The sequence below is a fragment of the Xiphophorus maculatus genome, chromosome 13, assembly GCF_002775205.1.
Source record: "Xiphophorus maculatus strain JP 163 A chromosome 13, X_maculatus-5.0-male, whole genome shotgun sequence".
In the NCBI taxonomy this organism is placed as follows: Eukaryota; Metazoa; Chordata; class Actinopteri; order Cyprinodontiformes; family Poeciliidae; genus Xiphophorus; species Xiphophorus maculatus.
In genome coordinates, this window is record NC_036455.1 from 13778191 (window position 1) to 13801243 (window position 23053).

Sequence of the window (23053 nt, forward strand, 5' to 3'; positions counted from 1 at the left end):
GATTTTAAAACTTTAGCTAATCAATACAAAAATATTGGGTTTTGATATCAAATTGGGTTTTGATAGTAATCTGATAGTACTGTCAGATTACTATCAATCTGATAGTAATTAAAGATTGCACATTTGAACATTGAAACTGTACATTTCAGTACGATGCTCATTAGAAACATCAGGCATTGAAGGAAACAACCTCTTAATCAAATTCAATTCAAAAACACTTGAAATACTGAAAAGCTATTAGTGTGACTATAAATATATTTTGAATATTTTATTGATGCTGCTAATTTGAAAACAAGACTTTGATATCGAGTCAAAATATGTTTTTAAAACATTTTAATCATTCTAATGTTTCAAATACAGCTAAATACTGTAATGTGTATTTTTGACCATAAAGATACATAATTGTGTATCTTTATAATCTCTTTGTGTTCTGAGATCTGCTGTGGAACCGCTGAAGATTATGGTACAAAGAATATTACAGACAACCCGGAGCATCCTTGTTATTAGGCTGATACAACCATCCAGTCAGAGGCTTCTTTAGCGCGGTGTTGTACTGACTGCTACAGGAGATGCTTCCTAGTCGCAGTCTTAGCATCCACAACAACTCTTCGAAGAAATTTTGGTAATATGAGTTGAAACATTAAATTTCCCTTTAAGGTTAAATAACGTATTTTTTTAAATTGAGTTGAATTTCACAGTTTTAACTTCGATTTTGTTGCTAAGCGACGACGATAGTCCGAGTGACGCGTCATCAACACCCGCCGCCCGCCTTTTTCTGTCGGAGCTAACCGGAAGAAAACAAAGCAGTGGTTAACGTAGTATTTAGTGCGGGAACTGGCGGGTTTTAACCGTTTCCTCGGGGTTTCACAAGCCCGTGGCCGTGTGTGCTGTTTGCTGGAGCACCGCAGGGAGCGGTGGGTTTGATAAAGGCAGTAAAACCCGCCGTGATGAAGTGAGAGACCGTGAGGATGGACTGCAGCACTGCTAGCAGCATGGTGGCCCACCGATCTGCAGGTAGCCGCTTCTACTCATTACTACAGCACAAACTGGGAGGAAATCACTGCGCTTAGCTGCTCTCACCACAAAGCGGTTGCAGATGTGCAGAAAATAATTTTCAGGTCGAGTGAATCCCTTGGTTTCTCATGGATTCATGAGATTCATCCATTCATCCTCCCTGCAACTGATGTGCTGGTTTAGTAAAATCCCAGCAACACTGGAGCTGAAACTCTCTGCAGACGTGCATTTGAAAATAACAATGGCTTGTTTTATGAAAATGTAATGCAAATTTTGCCGCAATCCAAACCCAGGACACATTTAGATTTCTAACAGCTTTTAAAGGACTTGGCCCAGTAATGCTGGGGGTCATTGTAACTTAGAGTCTCTGTTTCTGACCTTTGACCTGGTTAAACTCTTTGTTTTTCTAACTATAGTCTAGAAACGAGCCGGCATGGTTAACTGGGATGGATCAGTAATTTATTGTATAATCAACTCTTAATTAAGGTTGCACTGATTGCATTTTCAGGCCGATCACTGATTTTTAAAAAGCCTGACCTTACGATTTAAAAAAGTAATAGACACTGTGAGGTGTTATAAAGTCACAATACAACTATTGAAGCAGATCCACTGTCTTCATTTGATAACTTTTATTACTGTAATAATTATGGTTATTATTATGCCAATATGGTATAACAATATTATCGCTGATTGCAATAACTTCTGGGGCAAGTTATCACCCAGAAATATTTGTAATAATTACAGGCTTAATTAGGATCAATATGGACTTTATTAAAGAAATTTTTATTATTAATTTTATTTGCAACAGTTATGCTTTTCACCTTAAATTTTTCTAGACAATAAATTTTCCCAGAAGTTATTACGATAAATGATAATATAATGGTAATGGCATAATAATGCAAGAACACATTAAAGATCAATAAACTTTACATTTCAATCAAATTTAACACTGGAAGACATTTTAAATATCCCAGAACAGAAACAGCAAATAAAATGAATTATGAAATCTCTGGAAACAAAACTATCCTAAAAAAAACCACCAGAGAGAGAAAAAACATGAATCATGCAAATGGAAATTATTGAGCTTGTTTTAATTTATCAGGCGATTTATTGATTAATGCGACAAGCCTGGCAACAAATGTGTCTCAATAAATGTAAAAATTGCTAAAAAATGCATCTATTTCTGAGCATCATTTCAAAACAAACTACTGAAAAAAACCTAATTTGATGGTACTCTTACTTATTACAATTTACATTTGAATACTACAGTTTTATTTTAATAATTGTAATGTAAAGTAACAGTAATTTTCCTGATTAACCAATCAGGGAAGGAAAGCAGCTCTGATGAAGAGGAGTTCGTCCCGCTGTCGAAGCTCCTCATGAGGCCGCAGAACGACGACAAGAAGTCATGTGACAACGCCAACTCAAAGAAGAGCGGAGGTGACAAAACACTTTATTTAAAGCAGGGGTGTCCAAAGTGTGGTCCGGGGGCCGTCTGTGGCCGTTGGAGTGATTTTATGGGTCCTCCAAATGAAATGAATGAATGATACAACTTTGTCCTGTCCATCACAGGTACAAACTCAAACTGCTTATTTTTAATCAGGGTAAAATTATTACCAACATAATTTTCTCACAATAGAAAATTTTAAGCACAACATAAAGTATTTATCTTTTTATAAACATGTTTTTATAATGAGTAGCATTATAAAAACATGTAGAGACTTTTACTGAAAAACTGCTGTACATAATTTATTAAACCTTTTCAGTTTTGGATCTACTATCAATTACATTACTTTTATACAAAAAAACAACAAAATTAAACAGCTTTAATTGGTTGATTTTGCTTAAATCTTTCCATTCTTATTATTTTTAGGCTGTGAGTTACTTCCGAATCTTTCCATATCTTTATTTTTTTATATATCTATATTTTTGATTTTGGCCCATGTGATAAAAAGTTTGGACACCCCTGCTTTAACGAGAACAGGTTTCAGTTCGGATTTTTTAACGTTGGATTATTTTCCAGCTTCGGATAATTCATCAGACGATGAGCCGCCAAAAAAACCAGCAGCGAAGGAGAAAAAGGAAACTTGTCCTGCCAAATCTGAGGCCTCAGGGGACAGAAACTCCGGTAACTTCGCCTCTCATCCTGTTTCTGCAGCTCAGCTTCCGGAGGCCGGAGTGAATATTTATCTGACTTTTTTTCTCCTCAGATTCCAACGCAGCTGACGAATCCGATAACGAGCCTCAGGTGAAAACATCCAAACCTTCAGCCAGAGCAGCGAAGAAGAAACCAGTCAGCAGGAAGAAGAATGGTGGGATCACTTTCTGTCGGCGCTGCTTTGTTTCGGATCGTTGTCTTGATGAAAACGTCCACATGATCATTCCTCCACCACCGTGCCTCATGGATGAGTTCTTTAGTGCTAATTTTTCTGTCTTTAGCTTCAGATGATTCCTCTGATGACGAGTCGCTACAAGAGAAGAAGAAACCAGCAGCAAAAGACAAAAAGGATTCTTCTCCTCCCAAATCTGACGCCTCAGAGGACAGGAAGTCAGCCGACGACTCCGATAACGAGCCGCCGGTGAAAACCTCCAAACCTGCAGCCAGATCAGCGAAGAAGAAACCAGCAGGCAGGAAGAAGAAAGGTGGGATTTCTTCTTCTTCTACTTCACCCTCTTTACTTTCTTCTTCACTTTCATCTTTTTTGCTTTCCTCTTCTACACTTTCTTTTTTCTTCTTTGTTGCTAAATTTGTTTTCACTTTCTTCTTCGTTTTACTTTTTTCTTTCCTTCTCTTCACTTTCTTCTTTTTGTTTCTTCTTTACTTTTGTTTTCTTCATTTCCGAAGAAAACAAAAGTAGAAAGCTGTGATTACTCTTTGTTGTTGCTTCTTCATTTCAGATTTTGTTTTTATCAGCTAAAACGCCCACATGATCATTCCTCCACCACCGTGCCTCATGGATGAGTTCTTTAGTGCTAATTTTTCTGTCTTTAGCTTCAGATGATTCCTCTGATGACGAGTCGCTACAAGAGAAGAAGAAACCAGCAGCAAAAGACAAAAAGGATTCTTCTCCTCCCAAATCTGACGCCTCAGAGGACAGGAAGTCAGCCGACGACTCCGAGAACGAGCCGCCGGTGAAAACCTCCAAACCTGCAGCCAGATCAGCGAAGAAGAAACCAGCAGGCAGGAAGAAGAAAGGTGGGAAAACTTTTCTACATTGTTTCAGATCACTGTCATGTTTTTATAAGCTAAAAAATCCCAAAGCATCATACCTCCACCTCCTAACCTCACCAATTCTTCTGACTTTAGCTTCAGACGACTCCTCAGACGATGAGTCTCTGAAAGAGAAGAGGAAACCAGCAGGCAGGAAGAAGAAAGGTGGGAAAACTGATAAATCAGACGTTGCTTTTGAAATGTGCTTTAGCAGAATAAATTAGAAAAATAAATGGTTATTTTTGGACTCATTTTGCAAGAAGCAGAGGATATCCGCCATGTTTGCTTAAAGGCACAAAGCTACTGCTGCAAACTGCAGAGCGACTTTCTGGAGAAAAACATTTTTATTAAACACTTTAAGACAAAAAACAAGAGGAAATTATCAAAATTATCTGTCAACGAAGAAAATAATGGATTGTGACTGTAAGCTGCTCAGGTGCTGTGGCAAGCCATCATTCCTCCACCACCGTGCTTTAGCTACATTCTGTTTGAATCGTTTCTCGTAGCATCAGACGACTCCGACGACGAGCCGCTAACCAAGAAGAAGAAAGCAGCAGCGAGAGAAAAAAAGGAATCTTCTCCTCCCAGATCTGACGAGTCAGAGGACAGAAACTCTGGTGATTTTTCACACATCCTCGTGTTTCTGCAGCTCGGATCCCTGAGGCTGCTGGGAATATTTATCTGTCTTTTGTTTCCTCAGATTCAAACGCAGATGATGACTCTGACTACGAGCCTCAGGTGAAAACCTCTAAACCTTCACCCAGATCAGCGAAGAAGAAGCAGACCCCTGGGAGGAAGAAGAAACCAGCAGGCAGGAAGAAGAAAGGTGGGATTACTTTCTATCTTCTTCTATTGCTGCTGCTTCCCATGTTGGCAGCTGTCTGGGACGATTTCTCTGCAGCGTAATCCTCTTTTATTAGTTTATTTTTACATTTCTTTTTTTTATATTTATTTTCTTTTTGTTGACATTCATAAAAAGTATATTGGTGCATCTGCTTTGGTTCAATTATTTTCTTACACTCAATACATACAATATATTCTGCTTTTTTATTTAATTTTTTTATTTTAAACATGTTTGAATACAAAAGTAGTAACTTTCATGAACAAACTATATTATTTGCATAAAATGTAAAACTTTTAATGCATGTAAGATATTTTTGTTCACTGAATGCGTTTCTCTATGAAAATCTTCCATTTAGCGGAGCTAACATATCACACATTATTACAGGCTTTGTCATTTTTCCTCAGTGACGATACAAACACAATCTGGAACGTTTACACATAAACCTGCAGATCTAACTACAATAAATCTGACTCTATTAACCTAAAATATGGCAGAAGCAACTCAAAATACAAGAGACTAGAGGTTAGCTGCTAAGCTAGCGGGAAAACTAGCATCCCAGCGCCGAAAAGCTAACATGTTACAACAGTTATTTCACTCCCAAAATAACTGTTAGTGCTGTTCTATGTAGAACCGCACTAACTAGTTCTACATACAACTAGTTAGTGCTGTAATAAATTTTGTGTGATTAAATCTTCATGGGAATCATATATGCTTGTTATCAAACTTTAATCAAAGAATATGACGGACTGTTTACATCTTGTTTGCTTCTTCATGTATCGCAACCAACGGTTTCACGAGAAGCACTGCCACCCAGTGGTGTAATTAGGTATTACACCTCCATGCAATACAACTCCAGGCCTCCAGTCGCTGTCCTGCAGTTTTTAGATCTGCCACAGAATGAAACGGCTTCATTACCTCCTCCTGGTGTAGATCAGTTCTCCAGAGCCTTAATGACCTAATTATCATATTCAGGTGATGCAGCAGAGGCTCATCTAAAGGTTTCAGGACAGCGACTGGAGGACTGGAGTTTGACGCCTCTGCTTTAAAGTGAATTTTTATTGTTAAATTATCAATAAAACAAAACAATGTTATTAAATGTTGCATTCATATATATTAATGGACATTCAAAGAATAACTTAGAAATAAAATAAATATACATAAAATATCTAATTAATCATAAATTTTATGACTATCTCCATGTTGAAGACTTTGCCTTTAGGCTATGACATCTTTACTTTTATCACTGAGAATATCTCACACAAGAGCAGTGCAATTAACAGTGTGCTAATGTGTTTAGATAATTCTTTTTAATCATTGAAAGTTCCTTCAATTTGATTCTGCACTTAGTTTTTGCCATAAAACTTTAAAATCTTGGCTTCACCTTTCTTCTACGAAGACATTATGGGTTCTGTTTGTGTTTAGTGCTGAGTTTTCTATCTTCATATCATTTCTCGTAGCTTCAGATGATTCCTCTGATGACGAGTCGCTACAAGAGAAGAAGAAACCAGCAGCAAAAGACAAAAAGGATTCTTCTCCTCCCAAATCTGACGCCTCAGAGGACAGGAAGTCAGCCGACGACTCCGAGAACGAGCCGCCGGTGAAAACCTCCAAACCTGCAGCCAGATCAGCGAAGAAGAAACCAGCAGGCAGGAAGAAGAAAGGTGGGATTTCTTCTTCTTCTGCTCTGCTGTAAATGTTTATTTGTATAAATTATCTCTGATTGAAATTTCCTAACCATTTTTTGATGTGTCACATTACTTCTGTATTTTTTTGTAAAAATATGTGAGGCGGTTAAAAAAAATGGTTATAAAAACACAAAACCAGAAAATAACTAGGAGCCTTAAAGTGAGAAAATTGACTTGAACAGGTGAGTTTTGAGTTGTACTTTGAAGGTCAGAGGAAGAACAACGGGAACGGCAGAAGATCAGACGGATGAGCGGCGGCCGGGTTACGAACCGCCTTCAACGTAAACGACAGGATTTCAAATTGAATCCTGAATGAAGTCGGTGAAGTTGTTGTAAAATTGGAGTGATGTGGTGAAACCAGGCCGATTTGATGCTGATGTGAGCAGCTGAGTTTTCACACCCTGCACTGCGCAGCCGCAGCGTTTATATGTGCAGCATTTCAATCCACCAGTGGTCTGGACTTTGACTAGACCAGATCAGCATCCAGGCTTTTCTCTAGGTTCTTGTCTTTCAAATCATTTTCTTCTTTGTTTTAAATCTTGTTTTTAGTTTGAATTTCATTTTTCAGGTTTCAGTTTTAAGTTCTTTTATAGTTTTAGTTTATTTTTTTCAGTTTTAAATATTTTGTTTTAGTTTCATTATTTTCCATTTTATATATAATTTTTGTTTAAAATCCTTTTTCTTCAGTTAAAATTATTTTTTTCAGTTAAATATTTTTTCCTGTTTCATTTTGTTAGTTTTATTTTGACAGTTTTTGTTTAGTTCTGATTTTCCTCTGAATCCTCCAGACGCCTCCGAAGACGACGAGCCGCTAACCAAGAAGAAGAAAGCAGCAGCGCGAGAAAAAAAGGAATCTTCTCCTCCCAGATCTGACGAGTCAGAGGACAGAAACTCTGGTGATTTTCACACATCCTCGTGTTTCTGCAGCTCGGCTCCCTGAGGCTGCTGGGAATATTTATCTGTCTTTTGTTTCCTCAGATTCTGAGGCAGCTGGTGACTCTGACTACGATCCCCGGTTGAAAACATCCAAACCTCCAGGCAGATCAGCGAAGAAGAAGCCAGCAGGCAGGAAGAAGAAAGGTGGAACTGCTTTTCTGCTAATTAGAATAAATTACATCTGATTTTCCAATCATTCTTTGCTGTTTCATTATGAAACTCAACACAACGATTTCCTGAATTTATCTGTTATGTTTCTGCATATTAAATATTTCTGTACTTTGTGAAAAGTTTCTATATATTTATGCACATTTCCACACCACAGCAGTTTTTGTGCATACGCAGCATTTATATGTGCAGCATTTCAGGACACCAGTGGGCTGGACTTTGACTAGACAGTCTTTTTTTGTCAAATCGTTTTTTTGTTTGTTTAATTTTTTTTCGGTTTTAGATGTTTTTCTATTTCAGTTTCAAATCTTTCCCGTTTTAAATATTTTTGAAGTTTCAGATGTTTTTTCCAGTTTCAAATCTTTTTTTTGGTGGTGTCAATTTTTTATCACTTTAAAATCTTTAATGTTCAAATCTTTCTGTCCAGTTTTGTTTTCATTTAATTTTTTTAAATTCCAGTTTCAAATCTTTTTTTTTCTTTTACTTTATTTCTGTTATAAATTTGTTTTTGTTTTAATTCTTTTTTGTTTTAAATCAATTCCTCAGTTAACATTTTTTTTGGTTTCAGGTTTTTCTCACTTTAAAGTTTTTTTATTTAAAATCTTTTTGTTTTAGTTTGTTTCAGTTTCATTTTTGTAGTTTTATTTTGACAGTTTTTGTTTAGTTCTGATTTTCCTCTGAATCCTCCAGACGCCTCCGAAGACGACGAGCCGCTAACCAAGAAGAAGAAAGCAGCAGCGCGAGAAAAAAAGGAATCTTCTCCTCCCAGATCTGACGAGTCAGAGGACAGAAACTCTGGTGATTTTCACACATCCTCGTGTTTCTGCAGCTCGGATCCCTGAGGCTGCTGGGAATATTTATCTGTCTTTTGTTTCCTCAGATTCTGAGGCAGCTGGTGACTCTGACTACGATCATCAGGTGAAAACCTCCAAACCTCCAGGCAGATCAGCGAAGAAGAAGCAAACCCCTGGGAGGAAGAAGCAGCCAGCAGGCAGGAAGAAGAAAGGTGGGATTACTTTCTATCTTTCTGGTTGTTTTCTCATCCTGATGAATAAAGCGGTGAGATAAAACGCAGCGGTTGTTTTCTTTTCCGCCACAGCGCCGTCAGAGCGCGACGAAAGCTCCGACGACGAGCCGTTAACCAAAGTTGCTCAGAAACTTCCTGCGAAGAGGAAGAGGAAACCCGTCCAGCTGTTCTCTAAATCCTCTCCGGCTGTGAAGTCCAAGAGGAACGCCTCCAAGAAGAGCGGTGAGCCCAAATCTGCCTTTCCAAAATGTTCTCTTCCTAATTCAAAACATCAAATTCAGCTTCAAATCTTTTTCTCAGTTTTAAAAGTTTTTCTTTTTCAGTTTCAGATCTTTTTTTGTTTCAATTTTTTATTCTGTTTGAAATCTATTTTTAGTTTGAAATCATTTTGTCTCAAATCTCTTTTCCTGTTTTTGTTTTAATTTTTAATCTTTTTATTAGTTTCAAATCTTTGATTAATTTTTAGTTTCAGATCTTTATTTTCGGTTTTAAATCTCAACTCTTCCTCTTTAAAAATGCTTCCCCCTAATTTAAACTAATAAATTCATTTCATTTGAGTTTCTTTATCTTGGTATATTATGTATATACACATAACCTGCATCTTAACTCGAGTCGAGCAAATCTCAATCTGGTTGTAATCTGTTGATGACAATGACAAATAAATCTTATCTGAACTTGTTTTTAAGTGAACTACGCTGAGACGTCGAGCGAACACAGCTCTGATGACGAGCGGCTGCTTGTGACGAAGAAGACGACAAACGATTCATCAAGGAGAGCGACGGCTTCAAAACGAAAATCCCTGAAAGGTGATCTGGTTGCCGGTTCGATTCCCTCTGCGATCAGTTCGGTCGCTAACCTGCCGGTTTGTTTTTCAGACGCTTCGTCTTCCGACGGCGACGGCTCTCCCCGGCGGAAACCTGGTCGGAAATCCACGAAGAGCAAGAAGCCGCGAGGAAGACCGCCGAAGAAGTCCTCAGGTTGTGCAGCAGCAGATGCAGGCTAAACGCTGCCAATCACTCGTCTTAACGTTTGCTGCTTTTCCCTGGCAGGAAACTGGGATGATGACGACAGCTCAGATGACGAAGCTGCGGCGAGTCGCTCCAACTGGAGAACAAAGAGCAGAACAAAAGCTTCGACCCGGAAACGGAGGAATCAGAAGCAGAAAACATGGAAAGGTAAAAACAGCTTCACTAGGATGAAAGTGGAAATTTTAAAATCGCTTTCAAATGATTTAGTAAACGGCAGATCTAAATTTCTCTGGTTGTCTTGATTTCTGTAGATTCAGCAAATATTTTGTGAATCAGTAGATTCACAAAATATTGTTATTTGTTTCCGGATAAAAGAGCAAACGTTGGATTTAAGCAACATTTTTCTTGTGATAATCTGTTGGTTTCTGGATAATGTTTCATGTTGCAGCATTTATTTTACTGATGCTGGAAATGATCCCAGATTTTAAAACAAAATGTGGCACAAAAAGTCTGAAAAAGTCCAGCTTCAGTCACCAGGTTCCCTGAAAACCTCAAATAAACCTCAGGAATAAAGTCATTTGAAAAACACATTTAGTTTTGTACCTGCAGTTTAATAAAAATAATCAAATTTTATGGAGCTAAATTGGAGCCATAATTTTTATTCAAAATGAAATTGGATCTGAAAAGATTTTGAAACAGTTTCATAGTTTTTATGGTTTGAAATCTTTTTTTTTTCAGCTTCAAATGTTTTTTCCACTTTCAAATTAATTTTTTTGGTTTAAATTTTTTGTTTTGTTAATTTTTCTTCCTACTCTTTTTTTGTTCAAATCTTTTTTCACTTTAAATCAGTTCCAGATGTTTTTAATGTTTTATTTTTTTCATAAAAAAATATTTTATTTGTCTCTGAAATTTTTCCTCCTGTTTCCAGAAAACATGTTTTGAATAAACTGAAGAAACAATTTATCTGCACACGATGTGATCAAACTGTGCTACGTTTTTCTGACACTACAGTTTAGGTCAGTTAGAAATCAGCAGTTTGAACTGAATCATGACTTTAATGCTTTCCCTCATTCTGAGAAAGCATGCGGTGACAGTGGAGAGGGACAACTGGAGAGGAATCCTCCAACGGCTCCAGATCAGCATGAGCGGCCACCGGCTGAGGGAAAGAAGGAACCAGGCGTACTTTCTATAGAGCAACAGCAGAGAATAAAGCTAGACGCCGAAATAACAGCAAATAATGCAAAGTGGAGAGTAGCAGGAGAAAGTAGCAGGGTTGGAAGCCCACGCAGCTACAGAGATAGCTCAGGTATTTCAGGTAAAGTAAAGCTTTAGGCCCGAGCACTCGACCCTGTGGTACTCCAATGTGTGTAAAGAAAAATTGTTTATAGCTGACAGAAGTGGCGTTTGCTCCCTCCTGGTCATGGTGGTGTTTTGGTTTCAGACGTACCGAGCAGCATTTCAGACGAGGAGGCTGCCATCCAAACAGCCAAACACGCAGAAGTGACCAGGAAGGTGAAAGTGGCTCTGAAGAGGTGTGACGCTGAAGACGAAGAGTCCGCTGCAGCCGCCACAAAACCCACAGCAGGTGAACCTTCACGCCGTCCGCCATTAAACCTGCAGCCAGCTAATGAGGGCGCTAACGGTTTGGTTCTTTCTCCACAGAAGAAGAAAAGACCGAAGAGAAATCGACAGCAGAAAACCCAGAAAAATCCTCTGAGGAGGAATAAGAGACAAAACTTTCCCTGAAAACTAGTTAGTCCTGAACTCATCTGTAGGCTTTTATACATTTTGTTTCATGTTTTTTAGGTTTGGGACCAACTTTTCCAGGTTCCGGAAATGTTTCAGTTTTCTTATTTGTGGCTGTTTGCCTGAAGTTCTTCTTCTGGTTTTTAGAAAATGTTTTTGACCGTGTTGTGAGTCGTCGTCCACTCTGCATGCAGGTACACACACCTAGTTTTAGGATTTTCTTTTTATATCAGTAGGAAATTAGGTGAAATCCCTTGTTTAGTGTCATAATAAAATTATTTAACCACCTCCTATAAAAAAGGTTTCCCAAAGTATTTCACGTTTAGGGAAGGAAATTGGATTTCTAAACATTTTTTATACTTTAAAAGAACTTTGGCAGTATGAATTACTGAATTATGTGATGTTTTGGGTGTAAACGGATTTTAAAAAAGGGTTTTCTCTCTTTTTTTTGGAGGAGAAATGATGATGTTGGAAATTATAACTTTGTTTTTCTTTTTTTTTCACAATGATCTGCGGTATGCTATAATATTTGTCCCGTTTAAGAAAAATGTTTCATGTTTAAAATATACCTAGTGGTGTGTTCTTTGATGTTCAAATGTGCAGGTTTTATGTATGTTAATATTAAAATTTGCTACATTATTTGAAAATGAGTCTTTATTCATTTTCAATTTCAAGAATTAAAAAAAATGTTTGGAATGCTTTTTAGAGATAAATGCTACTGCAGTGTTATGACAGCATTTCTGCATAAAAACAGGACGAACTCATTGTTTGCTCATTTGTTATAATTATGTATCTTAATGTTGACTTGAATTATCTATTTGTGCTTTTATTTATTGTTAAGTCAAACATTTGATATTCCACTGCTGCCAGATGTTTACACTAATCACTGGGATGAAAAAAAAATCCTGAATTTACTGATTTGCACAGAAAATCAAAATATTTTACAAAAATTATTTTTTGTTAAACTATTATCTTTTTAAACATCAGTAAGGGATCAGAAAAAATAAAAAATATTTTTCAGAGAGCAAATATTAAAAAAAAGAGCAAGAATTAAACTATTACGAACATAAAATTAAATAAATATTTGAGTGAAATTGGCTTTTAAATGTGTTTAAATTAATTGTTTTGGGGGTCAGCAGTAGTGTAGTGACCTCTAGCGGCGGAGCTCGGAATTCACGAGCGATTTTCGTCTTTTTAATCCATAATATATATATTTTTAAGGAAAATGAATACATTTAATTATTTTTAAGTATTAAGTTTTAACTTTAAAGGCATATAGGGATGTGAAATAATAAAGTTTATTGTAGGATTTTGTTTACTTTGAGAAGCGAGGCTCTGAAACCACGTCCGCATTTCAGGCTGCAGGTTTTGGGTTTGTGGTCGAACTGGTCTGAGTCGGATATGACGTCAGCAGTTTCGTTTTCGTCCCGCTGTCCAGTCGCCCAGGAGTGGAGCAATGAAGTAAAGAGAAGTAAAATTTACAGTAAGTTTCTGCTTCTCCAGATGTTTCAGCTCTCAGTCTAAATGCTAAAGCTGTTAGCATTCAGACTGAATTACACAGAAATAAATAATATTACGGTCGGTTTGTCACGTCTGTGGGAAATATTTGTATGTTTTTATTGTGTCTATAGATATGCACAACATTTTTAATTCCTATATTTAAGGTTCTTCCTGGTCGGTTTCTGAGTTTTTGGTCCAGAAAGAACCAAACACACAAACAGCTGACAGGTAGTTTCACTTTCTTTGACTCGTTCAGACTGAAGGAAATAAACAAAATATGTTGATATAAAATATGAGAAAAGTCAAAAACAGAAGCTGAGAGTGAAAAGCAGATTATTCAGGGATTAATTACCTGGTCACGTGATCACTTCAGTTTGTTCAGGTGTGTGTGTGTGTGTGTGTGTGTGTGTGTGTGTGTGTGTGGTAAGCTAAATTAGTACGGGTTTCCAAGTGAGACAAAATTCCCAAATCACATCCTGATCCGATTTTTTCCCTGCAGTTTTTATCAGCAGATTTACTGGAAAGTGATCAGATTTATCTGATCGCTGCCATTAATTTATAGATTTCAGCTCTGAGAAAATGAAAAGTTGTCCTGCAGAACCAGAACAGCGTGACGAAGCAGGATCAAAGTTCGTTTCTTATCTCCAGGATTACAGCTGGGAGGGAACCACTCAGTTTATTGTCCCTGAGTTAAACTCTAGTCGGTCTTATGGGGCAGCAGCCCAGGGCCACATGTATCCTGGGGTGGGGCGTCCATCCCAAACAGATTTATTTTGTGTAAACTCTGCATGTTTGTAAACATTTCACCTCATATTAATGCATCTTTTGCTACAAATGATCAAACGTTCACTAAAGAAATTATGTTGCTGCAATAAAATGTTTTTTATTTTTAATAAAAAAGGAATTTAATTATTTATTTCAATCTTTTAATGTATTTGCAAAGTTTCATTACAAACTTTATGTGGTTGAAAGAAAAATCTGCAGAATTACATTTTCTTAATTAATCATCAGAATAATTGATAGAATAATTATTTAATATTCAGAATAACCAAAAGAATAATCAATTAATCAATAGAATAATCAATTAATCAATAGAATAATCAATTAATCAATAGAATAATCGATTAATCATCAGGATAATCAGCATAATTAAGCATCAGGATAGTCAGTCATTACAATAATGCATTAATCATCAATAATCATTAGAATAATCAAATAATCAGCAGAATAACAAACAGAAAAATTGATTAATCAGCAGAATAATCAATGGCACAACCGATTAACCTAGAGGATAATCAATCAATCATCAGGATAATTGATTTCTAAACTAATCGTTAGTTGCAGCCATAAACTGAATGTTTTTTTGTTTGTTTCTGTAGATGGATTTCTGGGTTGAGGCCACGGTTCTCATCGACCGGTTCCAGGATGAGCAGAAGGTCCGGCGGCTCCTCCAGTCCTACGACTTTAAGGTGACGGATCTGGAGCGAGGTCGGGTCCAGGTAGCGGGTTGGTTCCGTAACCTCGAAGCAGTGAAGGCCCGTTTGGAGCAGCTCATGGAGGCGACGCCGCGCTCCTCCTCGGATCTGCCGCCCGCTTCCTCCGGAGCGATTTCAAAGCAAAGCAGGAATTACGCAGATCCAGGTTCCGTACGGAGACGTTCGGCCTCTCTGGGCCCCAGAACCTCCTCCGGTCCAAAGCACCAGGCGCCGGATTATCGGACTCCAGGTGAGGAGATTGTGATCGACTCCGATGTCTACATGTACGCCAAGCGGTTCAGGAAACAGCAGCTGGACGACCTTCTGACCCAGCGAGACGTCCGACATAATGTGAAGGCAGAGGAAGAAAACACCATCATCACCCTGCAGGGTCCAGACTCCGGGTCGGTGTCCGCAGACCTGCAGCTCCTCCTGGACGGCCTGCGCAGAACCCTCCGGACCCAGGAAGTCCTTCTGTCGGACCTCAGCACCGAAGGAAAACACCTTCTAGGCCGAATCCGGGAAAACAACAAATCCTTGAATTCAGTTCTGGTGTGTGAGAAGAACGACCGACTCCACCTGGTCGGCCCGTCCAAAGAGAGCTACGACCTGAAGCAGAGCCTTCAGGGAGGCCCGGTCGACCAATCAGGAGCCAGAGGACGGACGGCCAATCGGACCAGGGGAGAGAGGAGCAGATCGGTCCCAACCAGGAGTCAGAGAAGTCCAGCGGCTGGCGGGGAGTTTTCCTCATGGAGGGGCGGCGGACAGGAAGCGCCAAGAGGACGAAGTCTCTCGGAGTCCCGCGCAAAACACGAAGACGAAAAACTCAGAAGAAAAGAGAACCATGTTCAGACTGCAGAAGGCCGAAACAGAGGCGCTTTCATTCGGTCTTTTGGAAAAACTGTAAGACGCTGGTTTAACAAAAAGGGAAAAAAGGACAAATAATCTTTTCTACAAATACCTGAATCAACCTTGCACTGAAATAATCTCAATTCCTATTTCAGGATAATTATTAAATATCCTGGAACGTTTTGCAATAAGACATGAAATGAATGTAGGTTAAACTGCAGGAATCAAAGTTTGATCAGTTTTTAAAATAATTTTAGGGCTGCAACTAGCAATTATTTTAGTAATCAAATATTCTGACCATTAATCGGATAAACAAAATGCACAAACTTTTTATCTTTTTTATACAACTTAAGAAATTCATTAAAAGATGCAATAAAAAGAACAAATTAAATTCTTTTTTCAGAACCAGGCGAAGCTAAAACTACTTGAGTTCTGTGTGAAAGAAGGTTTTTCATCTTACAAGCAAAATTTATATACATTTTTGTTTAGTTTTGGTTTCATTTCTGCTCTGACTCTGTTGCTAAATTGCTAAATTAGTTTACCATAATTTCAATATTTGATTAATTACAATTAATCACGATTAATCGATTAATCGTTTTCCCCTATATGATTTTTCTAAAACTCATTTGTAATTTCTTGAATCTGTTTTAAATCAAAAGCACAAATCCAACAGCAGCCCAGGATAAAGGAGAGTTTTAATGAAATTAAGGAATTTATTCGTATGAAGTTTGAAGTTTTTCATCCTTTCTGTTGTTTCGTGACAGAATATTTGCACTAAAATGGTTTAAAACACTGAGACTGTAAAACACTGATGGGAAGGAGTCGCTGTGAATGTTTGGATGTTAAATAAACAGATTTCCTCTGATTGCCTCTGACGTCTTTAATGTTGCTGCAACACCTGAGTGTGACTCGGTGACGCGGACGGAGCGCCAGGCGGGGGAAGCGGGAAGAGGAACCGACCCAGAGGAAGTTTGAATGGAGGATCTGAAAGGCAGCTGAGGTTACACAACGGCCGCCGTTTCACTGAAAGCACCGTCCGGTTCCCCAGGAGCGCCGCGAATCGCCGGGAACGAGATGGACGCTGCGGAGGCGGTAGGTGTCCGTCAGAACCGTTCCGGGTCGGTTCGTCTGGGTCAGCAGAACTCAGGGCGGTTCAGAAGTCAGACAAACCGAACCGCTTCAGTTCATCTGATTCACAGCAAGCCTGACTAATCTGAGCCAAAAGTTCAACCTGCATCACGCAGAAGAAACGTTTTCTCCTTTTTATAATCGTTTTATTACGTTTTTACTGTATTTGCAACAATCTATGGGTCATTTCTGGGTTGCTTATTATTGTCATTAAGGTCTTGCCATATACAGTTATTGTCACTAGTATCTTTCCATATTTCTTCACTCCTTTGCGTTTAGTTTCTTTTAGGCTTTTCCATTTTTTTATTTTGAAGTCTGTTTCCTGACTGCGTTCACACGGCGAACGGATCCAACCCAAGTTTTATTTTACAATATCCGACTTTTTCACAGCATCCTGAACGACCCGGTTCTGACTGGATCCAGCCCAAGTTTGAGTTTGGATTATTTTAGGTGAAAATAAATGAGATATTTGAAGCATCTGAACGGTTTATTGAGTTTTCCGTCGTTAAGCAGAGACATTCAGCTGTTAGCTGTGCTTTCTTCTTTTAATCCACACATAACCGGATATTTGGGAAAATTTATACATTTATGTGTTCTAGTCTTTCATCCACATCAAAACTTGGTTTAATATCACTAAACTCTATTATTTATTTTAAAAAAAATAATTTAAAAATCTGAACAAAGTGGAGATTTCAGTGCTTAGTTTTCAGTCACAGGTTATTTTCTGGTTAAAAATTGCTTAATTGGAAAAGACAGACTGCCATGTTGAAACTTTCTGAATATTTTCCTGGAAAATACAAGTTAAAGTTTTCTAAAACTTCCAGGATATTTGATTTATCGCTTAAACAATATTTTATATTGATGTAACCCATTTAACTCAAACCAATATTACTTGATTAATCCTAAATTTCCAATACTTTTTATAATAAAACATACTTTAACAATATTTTTGTATAATTTTGTAAATATTTCAACCCGCATGTCCTCTTGTTTCCACCAGAGGGCGCTGCAGTCTAACTTTCCTCCTTTTAAAGTTGTTTCTGACATATTTTAGTTCAGGGTTTGGAGCTGAAGGGTCAGCAGTTCATCCCAGTAGATAAATATTCTCCTCCCAGGATAATCTGAAGTTCAAACTGTCAGATTTTTGCCTGAATCCGGTTTAATCTGAAGTTCTCCTCTTTAAAAGCTCGACCCTGAAAAAACCCAGATCTGAGTCACTGGCAGCGTCGCTCCTGTCTGGGCCTGAAGAGTCGAGAACAAACTGCAGAGACACGTTGGACCTGCAAAGACTCGGCCGAGACGTAGAGGAGATAAACTGGAGCTCAGACTCATAATCAGTTCATCCATGAAGGGATGAACTTCATCCCTCTGGGCGGCTCGATGTTTATCAGGTTTCCTCCGTTGCCAAATAACTGGAGGTTTAGGAGCAGAGGAAAACTGAACCTGAAAATCTTGTTTTATTTCTTTAAGTTTTTCTTTTCCAAATAAATCAACTTTAGAAAATCAACATCCACATTTTTACCAACATGATTTGTTTGTAAATCATGTTGGTTTCAAACCATCAGGGTCAGAATGAAAAGGCAGCTAGAAGCTCTGCAGACCCCACACATGCTGGACATGCCATGTTCAAAGTTTTATATAATTATCTTATATTATGAATATTTCTGATATTCATCCTAACTTTGTCTTAAAAAGTATTAGTTAATTATTAAATCATTAAATCTGACTGACCCAAATAAATAAATATTTTTTATAAATTTAATTTGGGGAAAAAAGGAAATAAATAAAGAAAAGAAGCTGACTGAGTCAAGTCCTTCAAATTAAAGGTGATTCCAACAAATGCTTAAAATCTGTAGAAAGTGATGGAAAAGTTCACTTATCTTATTATTATTATATTTAATTATTTTGTAATAACTTTGGTATTGAGTTAAAACAGAAACGTTTCTAACGTGAGAATAAATACTGACGGGTCTGAATTGTTTGTGGTTTGACTTGAACTCTGACCTATCAGTTCTTGTAAAGGATGAACCCGCCTGAATGAACATTTCCTCTCTGGTCATGAGAAACCCTATCTGTGGCATCAGAACCCGCCCAGCCCGGTTCTGCTCTGACTCAACACTTCTGGAGCAAAAACTCAACATATTTACACTCAAAAGTAAAAAGTATCCATCCAAGAAAGAGCTCCAGTAAGAATAAATAAATATTTGATAAAAAGTGCAGAGTAGCTGATCAAAATAAAACTCACACAGTAAAAGCTAAGAGGAAATGTTGGTATTTTATGAATGAAAATGACAATTATTCATATAAGTAACAAGGAAAACATAAAAATGTTTCCTAATCGGTTTCCTTCCATATAAACTTTAACAAAAGCTGCAGGTGTGCGTCTGTGTTTGGTGAATGTTTGGTTAAAACGTTTGTTTTCCAGTCAGTGGGTAGAAAATTCAGAAATTTTACACAAGTAAGAGTAGAGATACTTGATAATAAAAAGTAAAGCAAAGCAAAAATACTCCTCAAGGTAGATTTGTTGAGAAGGTAAATGTAAGTAGTGACTGCCCAGCTCTGCTGTAACCTCTGGTTTCTCTGGATGAAACTAATCGGTTTGAGTTTGTGGATGTTTGAGAGAAGGTTTGACAGGAAGCGAGCCGGAGGAGGATGCAGAAGTTGAGAGCGTTTATAGACAGACTGCGGCTCTCGCTGCGTTGCTGCCTGACAGCGTGACGTGTTTCAGCCTGCAGGCCGCAGAAAGTCTGGCGCCACGCCTACAGCCGCCCCATGCTCTACCGGGACCCAGAAGTCAAACTCACTTCTCTTTCTGCTTCCTGGAAGCCGCTCTCTTGGCCTCTCCCTGAGTTTCCCCTCTGTGTGTGTGTTTGTTTGTTCTGGTGTGTTTGAGGAGCTCAGGCGGGGATGGCGGAGCTGGAGGGGCTGGAGTTTGGGAAGTCGGACTTCGTGCTGCTGGATGAGGTGACGATGGAGCAGTTCATGGAGAACCTGAAGCTGAGGTGAGGACGTCAGATGTCAAAGGTGACGCCTGACTCTGAAATTAAAATTCATTTTCTATTTTTAAAGTAAAATGGTTAAAATGGTCAAACCTGCTGGTCATACCGACACAGCTGGATGCCTGAGAGTCATTTCTGGGTTTTTGTCAGAGTTGGAGTGACGTCTGCTTCTTGTTTCCCGCTCCGTTTGTAAACCTCCACCTCTCAGCTGAAGCCTCTGAATGGATATTTTTAGCGCTGATATTCTGCCTGGCCTTTGTGTTTTTTATCGGGTTAAAATCTCAGTTTCTGCTGTTTTTAACCTGCATGCATGCAGCCTCACTGTTTGCATGTTTTGTTTTGGACTGTTCTGGTTCAGTTAGATTACCTGGACACCTTCATTTGGTTACTGTACCCACTTTAAACATGCTATGAAATTATATTTTGATGAAATTTTTCACTTATTTTGTTTTAATTCAGAGTTTTGCCAAATGAATAACATCCAATAATACCTAAACTCTAAATATAGCCTCTGTTAGCTTCAGAGCAGCCATTTTAAACCATAAAGTTTGTTATTTTTGTAACAAAATAATAATGTAAAGAAGATATTCTAGACCAAATGAAGAAGATGTTATTTATCTGTAAAACGATTTGTGCTAAAAAGCATCAACCAGGGATGCTTGTAGGTCGAGGAGGCCGCACAAAATCTGTCAGAGGGCCACAAATGGCCCCCGGGCCACAGGGTGGGCACCCCTGTTGTGGACTAGTGCCGCTCATGGAGGCAGCAGGTTTTTCTCCATCATGTTTTTTGGTTAAACTCTTTGGCTGGATGGATTTTTGCTCCTATTTTCAACCAGTTGCTGTGATGCGTAACCATGGCAACAAGGTATTGCTGATTAGCATCTCAAAAACTCAAATAGCGGCTGAACTACGACTTTGAGGAGTTGAAAATGAGGCTCAATGGATGCAGACAGGAAGTTGAGAGCTTCTCTTCCATCCGTCACAACAGGAAACAGGAAGTTTGGAATAAACTTCAAAAATTCACCCAGACAGAGTTTTACCTGCATTACATCAGAAAAAGGAACTGCAGGATCTTATCCTCTACTCTAACATCTCTGCCCGACTTTTTAACCAAACAGCCAGACGGATTTAAAGAGGAGTGGCAAAAGCAAAATGCAAACAATGTGGATTAGCAGAGCTAGCTAACATGTTACTGCGGGACATCGTCTCCTCTGCCCTCATGCTGAGCTGCTAGCATGTCCAGATGGACATTTGACTTTTATACAGCAACTGTCTTCAGTTAGATGCCTCTTTAGAACCGCTGCAAGACTGACTGCTACTGGAGTCCTTCCTTTAACCCAGCAGTACCCATTCTGCCGGGTTCTGCCGGGTTCTGCCGGGTTCTGCCGGGTTCTGCCAGGTTCTGCTGGGTAGTTCTGGTCAGGATGAGAGGCAAAATGAACCAACTTGGAAATACAAACAGGATTTTCCAGTGTTTTCTGTTCATGATGTAATTTTATCGGAGTTGGAGGAAAATAATCAGAGGTTTGGACATCAGACCTTTTCTTCTCACTTCATTTTCCTGACTTTCAGTTTTACTTTATATTTGCATTTGGGGGATTTTGGTTCTTTTGTCATTATATTTTTCCAGATTTCTTTCATTTTCAGAATGATTTTGGTTCTCATTTCTGCTTTGGTTGGTCCTCCTGGTGTTCTTCCTTCCTCCTGCTTGTTGACCAGATGATCAGACATATTGATGTTCAGTTAAAATCTAGCTTTACGACTGTTATTTAACACTTTATACCATTACTTTGCCCTGTTATCTTCACCCCTTACATGTTATTTACTGGCCTGTTGCTCATTTATAAGACAGGCCAACACAACTTTGTGTTTATTTTCAAGTGGAAGAATTATAACACATAGTTTTCAACATGTTTTGCAAATGAAAATCATTATTTTTTAGGATCCTTTTCTCTGATTCCCTTAAATAAAGTTCAACCAACACTGCAAAAACTCAAAATCTTACCAAGTATTTTTACACTCAAAATAAGACTAAACTAACTTACATGTAGCTTTTCAGCAACTTTTAGGAGCTTATTTTTAAGTAAATAATTCCTTAATATTTATAAAAAGTATTTGCTCCACTGGCAGATTATTTCACTTACTGCATGGGAAAAATAATGAACAAAATAATCTGCCAAGTAATTCTTCATCAACATTAAGGAATTATTGTCTTAAATAAATCATCTTTATCCTGCTGAAAAGTTCCTTCTAGGTTAGCTTTATTTTATTTCAAGTGTAATAAGATATTTGGACTAGAAAACAGACAAAAATACTTGGTGAGATTTTTTTGTTTTTGCAGTGAACCTTCATAGTCATGTGTTAGAAAGTCCTAGTCAAAGTTCACCCCTATATCTGTTGGGAATCTGGGGCAATTTGTGGAAAATATGTTTAAAAAAATAAATGTTTTACTTAAAAATATATCAGCAGGGCGTGCCGTGGTGGTGTAGCGGTTAGCGCGACCCGTATTTGGAGGCCTTCAGTCCTCGACGCGGCCGTCGCAGGTTCGACTCCCGGACCCGACAACATTTGCCGCATGTCTTCCCTCCTCTCCTTCCCTGTTTCCTGTCAGCCTGCTGTCATATAAGGGGCACTAGAGCCACAAAAGACCCTGGAGGGGTAAAAAAATATATATATATACATATATATATCAGCAAAAATATATTAGAGGCAAGTTAAAGCAAGTGTTTAATGAGAAAACAAAAAACTGTTATGTTTATTTATATATAATATATATTTTATATTATACCCCGTTGAGATCTAGATCTCATTTTCAAGAGGGACCTGGGCAAAAAAAAATGTATTTAAAAGCATCACAGCATGACAGATAACCCTAAAATATCATAGTTTGGTTTGTGAGCACACTCATCACTTATTTTTTTAAACTGTATTTCTCAGTGTGGAAACATGATGATCTATTTTTGACCTGGAAACATTAATAATCAAACCGTTTGTCAGAAATTCATCACTACTTCCTAAAGTTTTCTGCAGATAATTTGGCTTTTTGAATGAATTTTGCCCCTTAAGCTCCGTTTCAGCCTGCAGAGTTAGCAGAGCAGCAGAAAAGTCAGATGTTGCGTCATTAACTAATTTGTTCGTAGTTTGTTCCTCTCAGCTCAACGAAGCCACAGTGAACTGTGACTGTTTTCACACCGCGGCTTTCGTTTCCTGTCACTGGTGTACAAATACTTGTGTCACTTCCTGTCATCTTTGCATGACATCAAGGTGTGTGATGTTGTCTGGCTCCTTCCTGGTGGGCGGTGGGACCGAAGTCATGGAGAAAGTGAATGTTTGGGTAGAAGGAAAACCAACAGGTGTGTCGCTGTTCATGAGAAGATTACAGATTAACATACATGTTTTTTCTCACTGTCTGAACTTAAATCAGACCAAACTTTTCTTGCTTTTGGTTAGTTAAAATGACCAAAAATTATTTGTGTTCCTTAATTTGCACAATAATTTGTCAT

The 23053-nt window shown here is 38.2% G+C and overlaps 3 protein-coding genes across 9 annotated transcripts in view; all 3 read left to right on the top strand.

The window, feature by feature from the left end:
* The first annotated feature begins 763 nt into the window (after positions 1-763).
* Positions 764-12238, top strand: LOC102217522 (uncharacterized protein DDB_G0286299-like). Of its 7 annotated transcripts, XM_023345406.1 has the most exons (20): positions 764-1014; positions 2341-2454; positions 3038-3142; positions 3225-3326; positions 3454-3657; positions 4007-4210; positions 4322-4390; positions 4732-4842; positions 4926-5051; positions 6527-6730; positions 7543-7650; positions 7733-7834; positions 8549-8656; positions 8739-8864; positions 8958-9107; positions 9572-9691; positions 9761-9862; positions 9935-10060; positions 11295-11438; positions 11516-12238. In XM_023345406.1, the coding sequence occupies exons 1-20, from the start codon at positions 969-971 to the stop codon at positions 11578-11580; spliced, it is 2436 nt and encodes an 811-aa protein (XP_023201174.1). In that variant the 5' UTR covers positions 764-968; the 3' UTR covers positions 11581-12238. The 7 variants fall into 7 exon arrangements, with proteins under 7 accessions (XP_023201174.1, XP_023201175.1, XP_023201176.1 ...); XM_023345407.1 differs by lacking the exon at positions 6527-6730; XM_023345408.1 differs by lacking the exon at positions 4007-4210.
* Positions 12239-12974: 736 nt separating this feature from the next.
* Positions 12975-16288, top strand: LOC111610413. The gene is made up of 2 exons (XM_023344580.1): positions 12975-13082; positions 14479-16288. Exon 2 carries the CDS (start codon positions 14479-14481, stop codon positions 15517-15519), a length of 1041 nt encoding a protein of 346 aa, XP_023200348.1. The 5' UTR covers positions 12975-13082; the 3' UTR covers positions 15520-16288.
* A 127-nt stretch (positions 16289-16415) lies between these two features.
* The window catches only part of LOC102217266 (unconventional myosin-Ig-like), a 44463-nt gene continuing 37825 nt past the window's right edge, over positions 16416-23053 (top strand). Inside the window, exons 1-2 of the mRNA XM_023345357.1 lie at positions 16416-16515; positions 19453-19553. Of these exons, the coding sequence (XP_023201125.1) occupies positions 16498-16515; positions 19453-19553 (119 nt within the window). The 5' untranslated portion in view covers positions 16416-16497. The remainder of the gene's footprint in view (positions 16516-19452; positions 19554-23053) is intronic.

Coding starts and splice junctions, on each gene's coding strand:
- LOC102217522 (XM_023345406.1), top strand. CDS start 969: ATGGACTGCAGCACTGCTAGCAGCATGGTGGCCCACCGATCTGCAG. Junction 4,211..4,321: donor AGCAGGCAGGAAGAAGAAAG/GTGGGAAAACTT, acceptor TTCTGACTTTAG/CTTCAGACGACTCCTCAGAC. Junction 7,835..8,548: donor AGCAGGCAGGAAGAAGAAAG/GTGGAACTGCTT, acceptor TGAATCCTCCAG/ACGCCTCCGAAGACGACGAG.
- LOC111610413 (XM_023344580.1), top strand. CDS start 14,479: ATGGATTTCTGGGTTGAGGCCACGGTTCTCATCGACCGGTTCCAGGAT.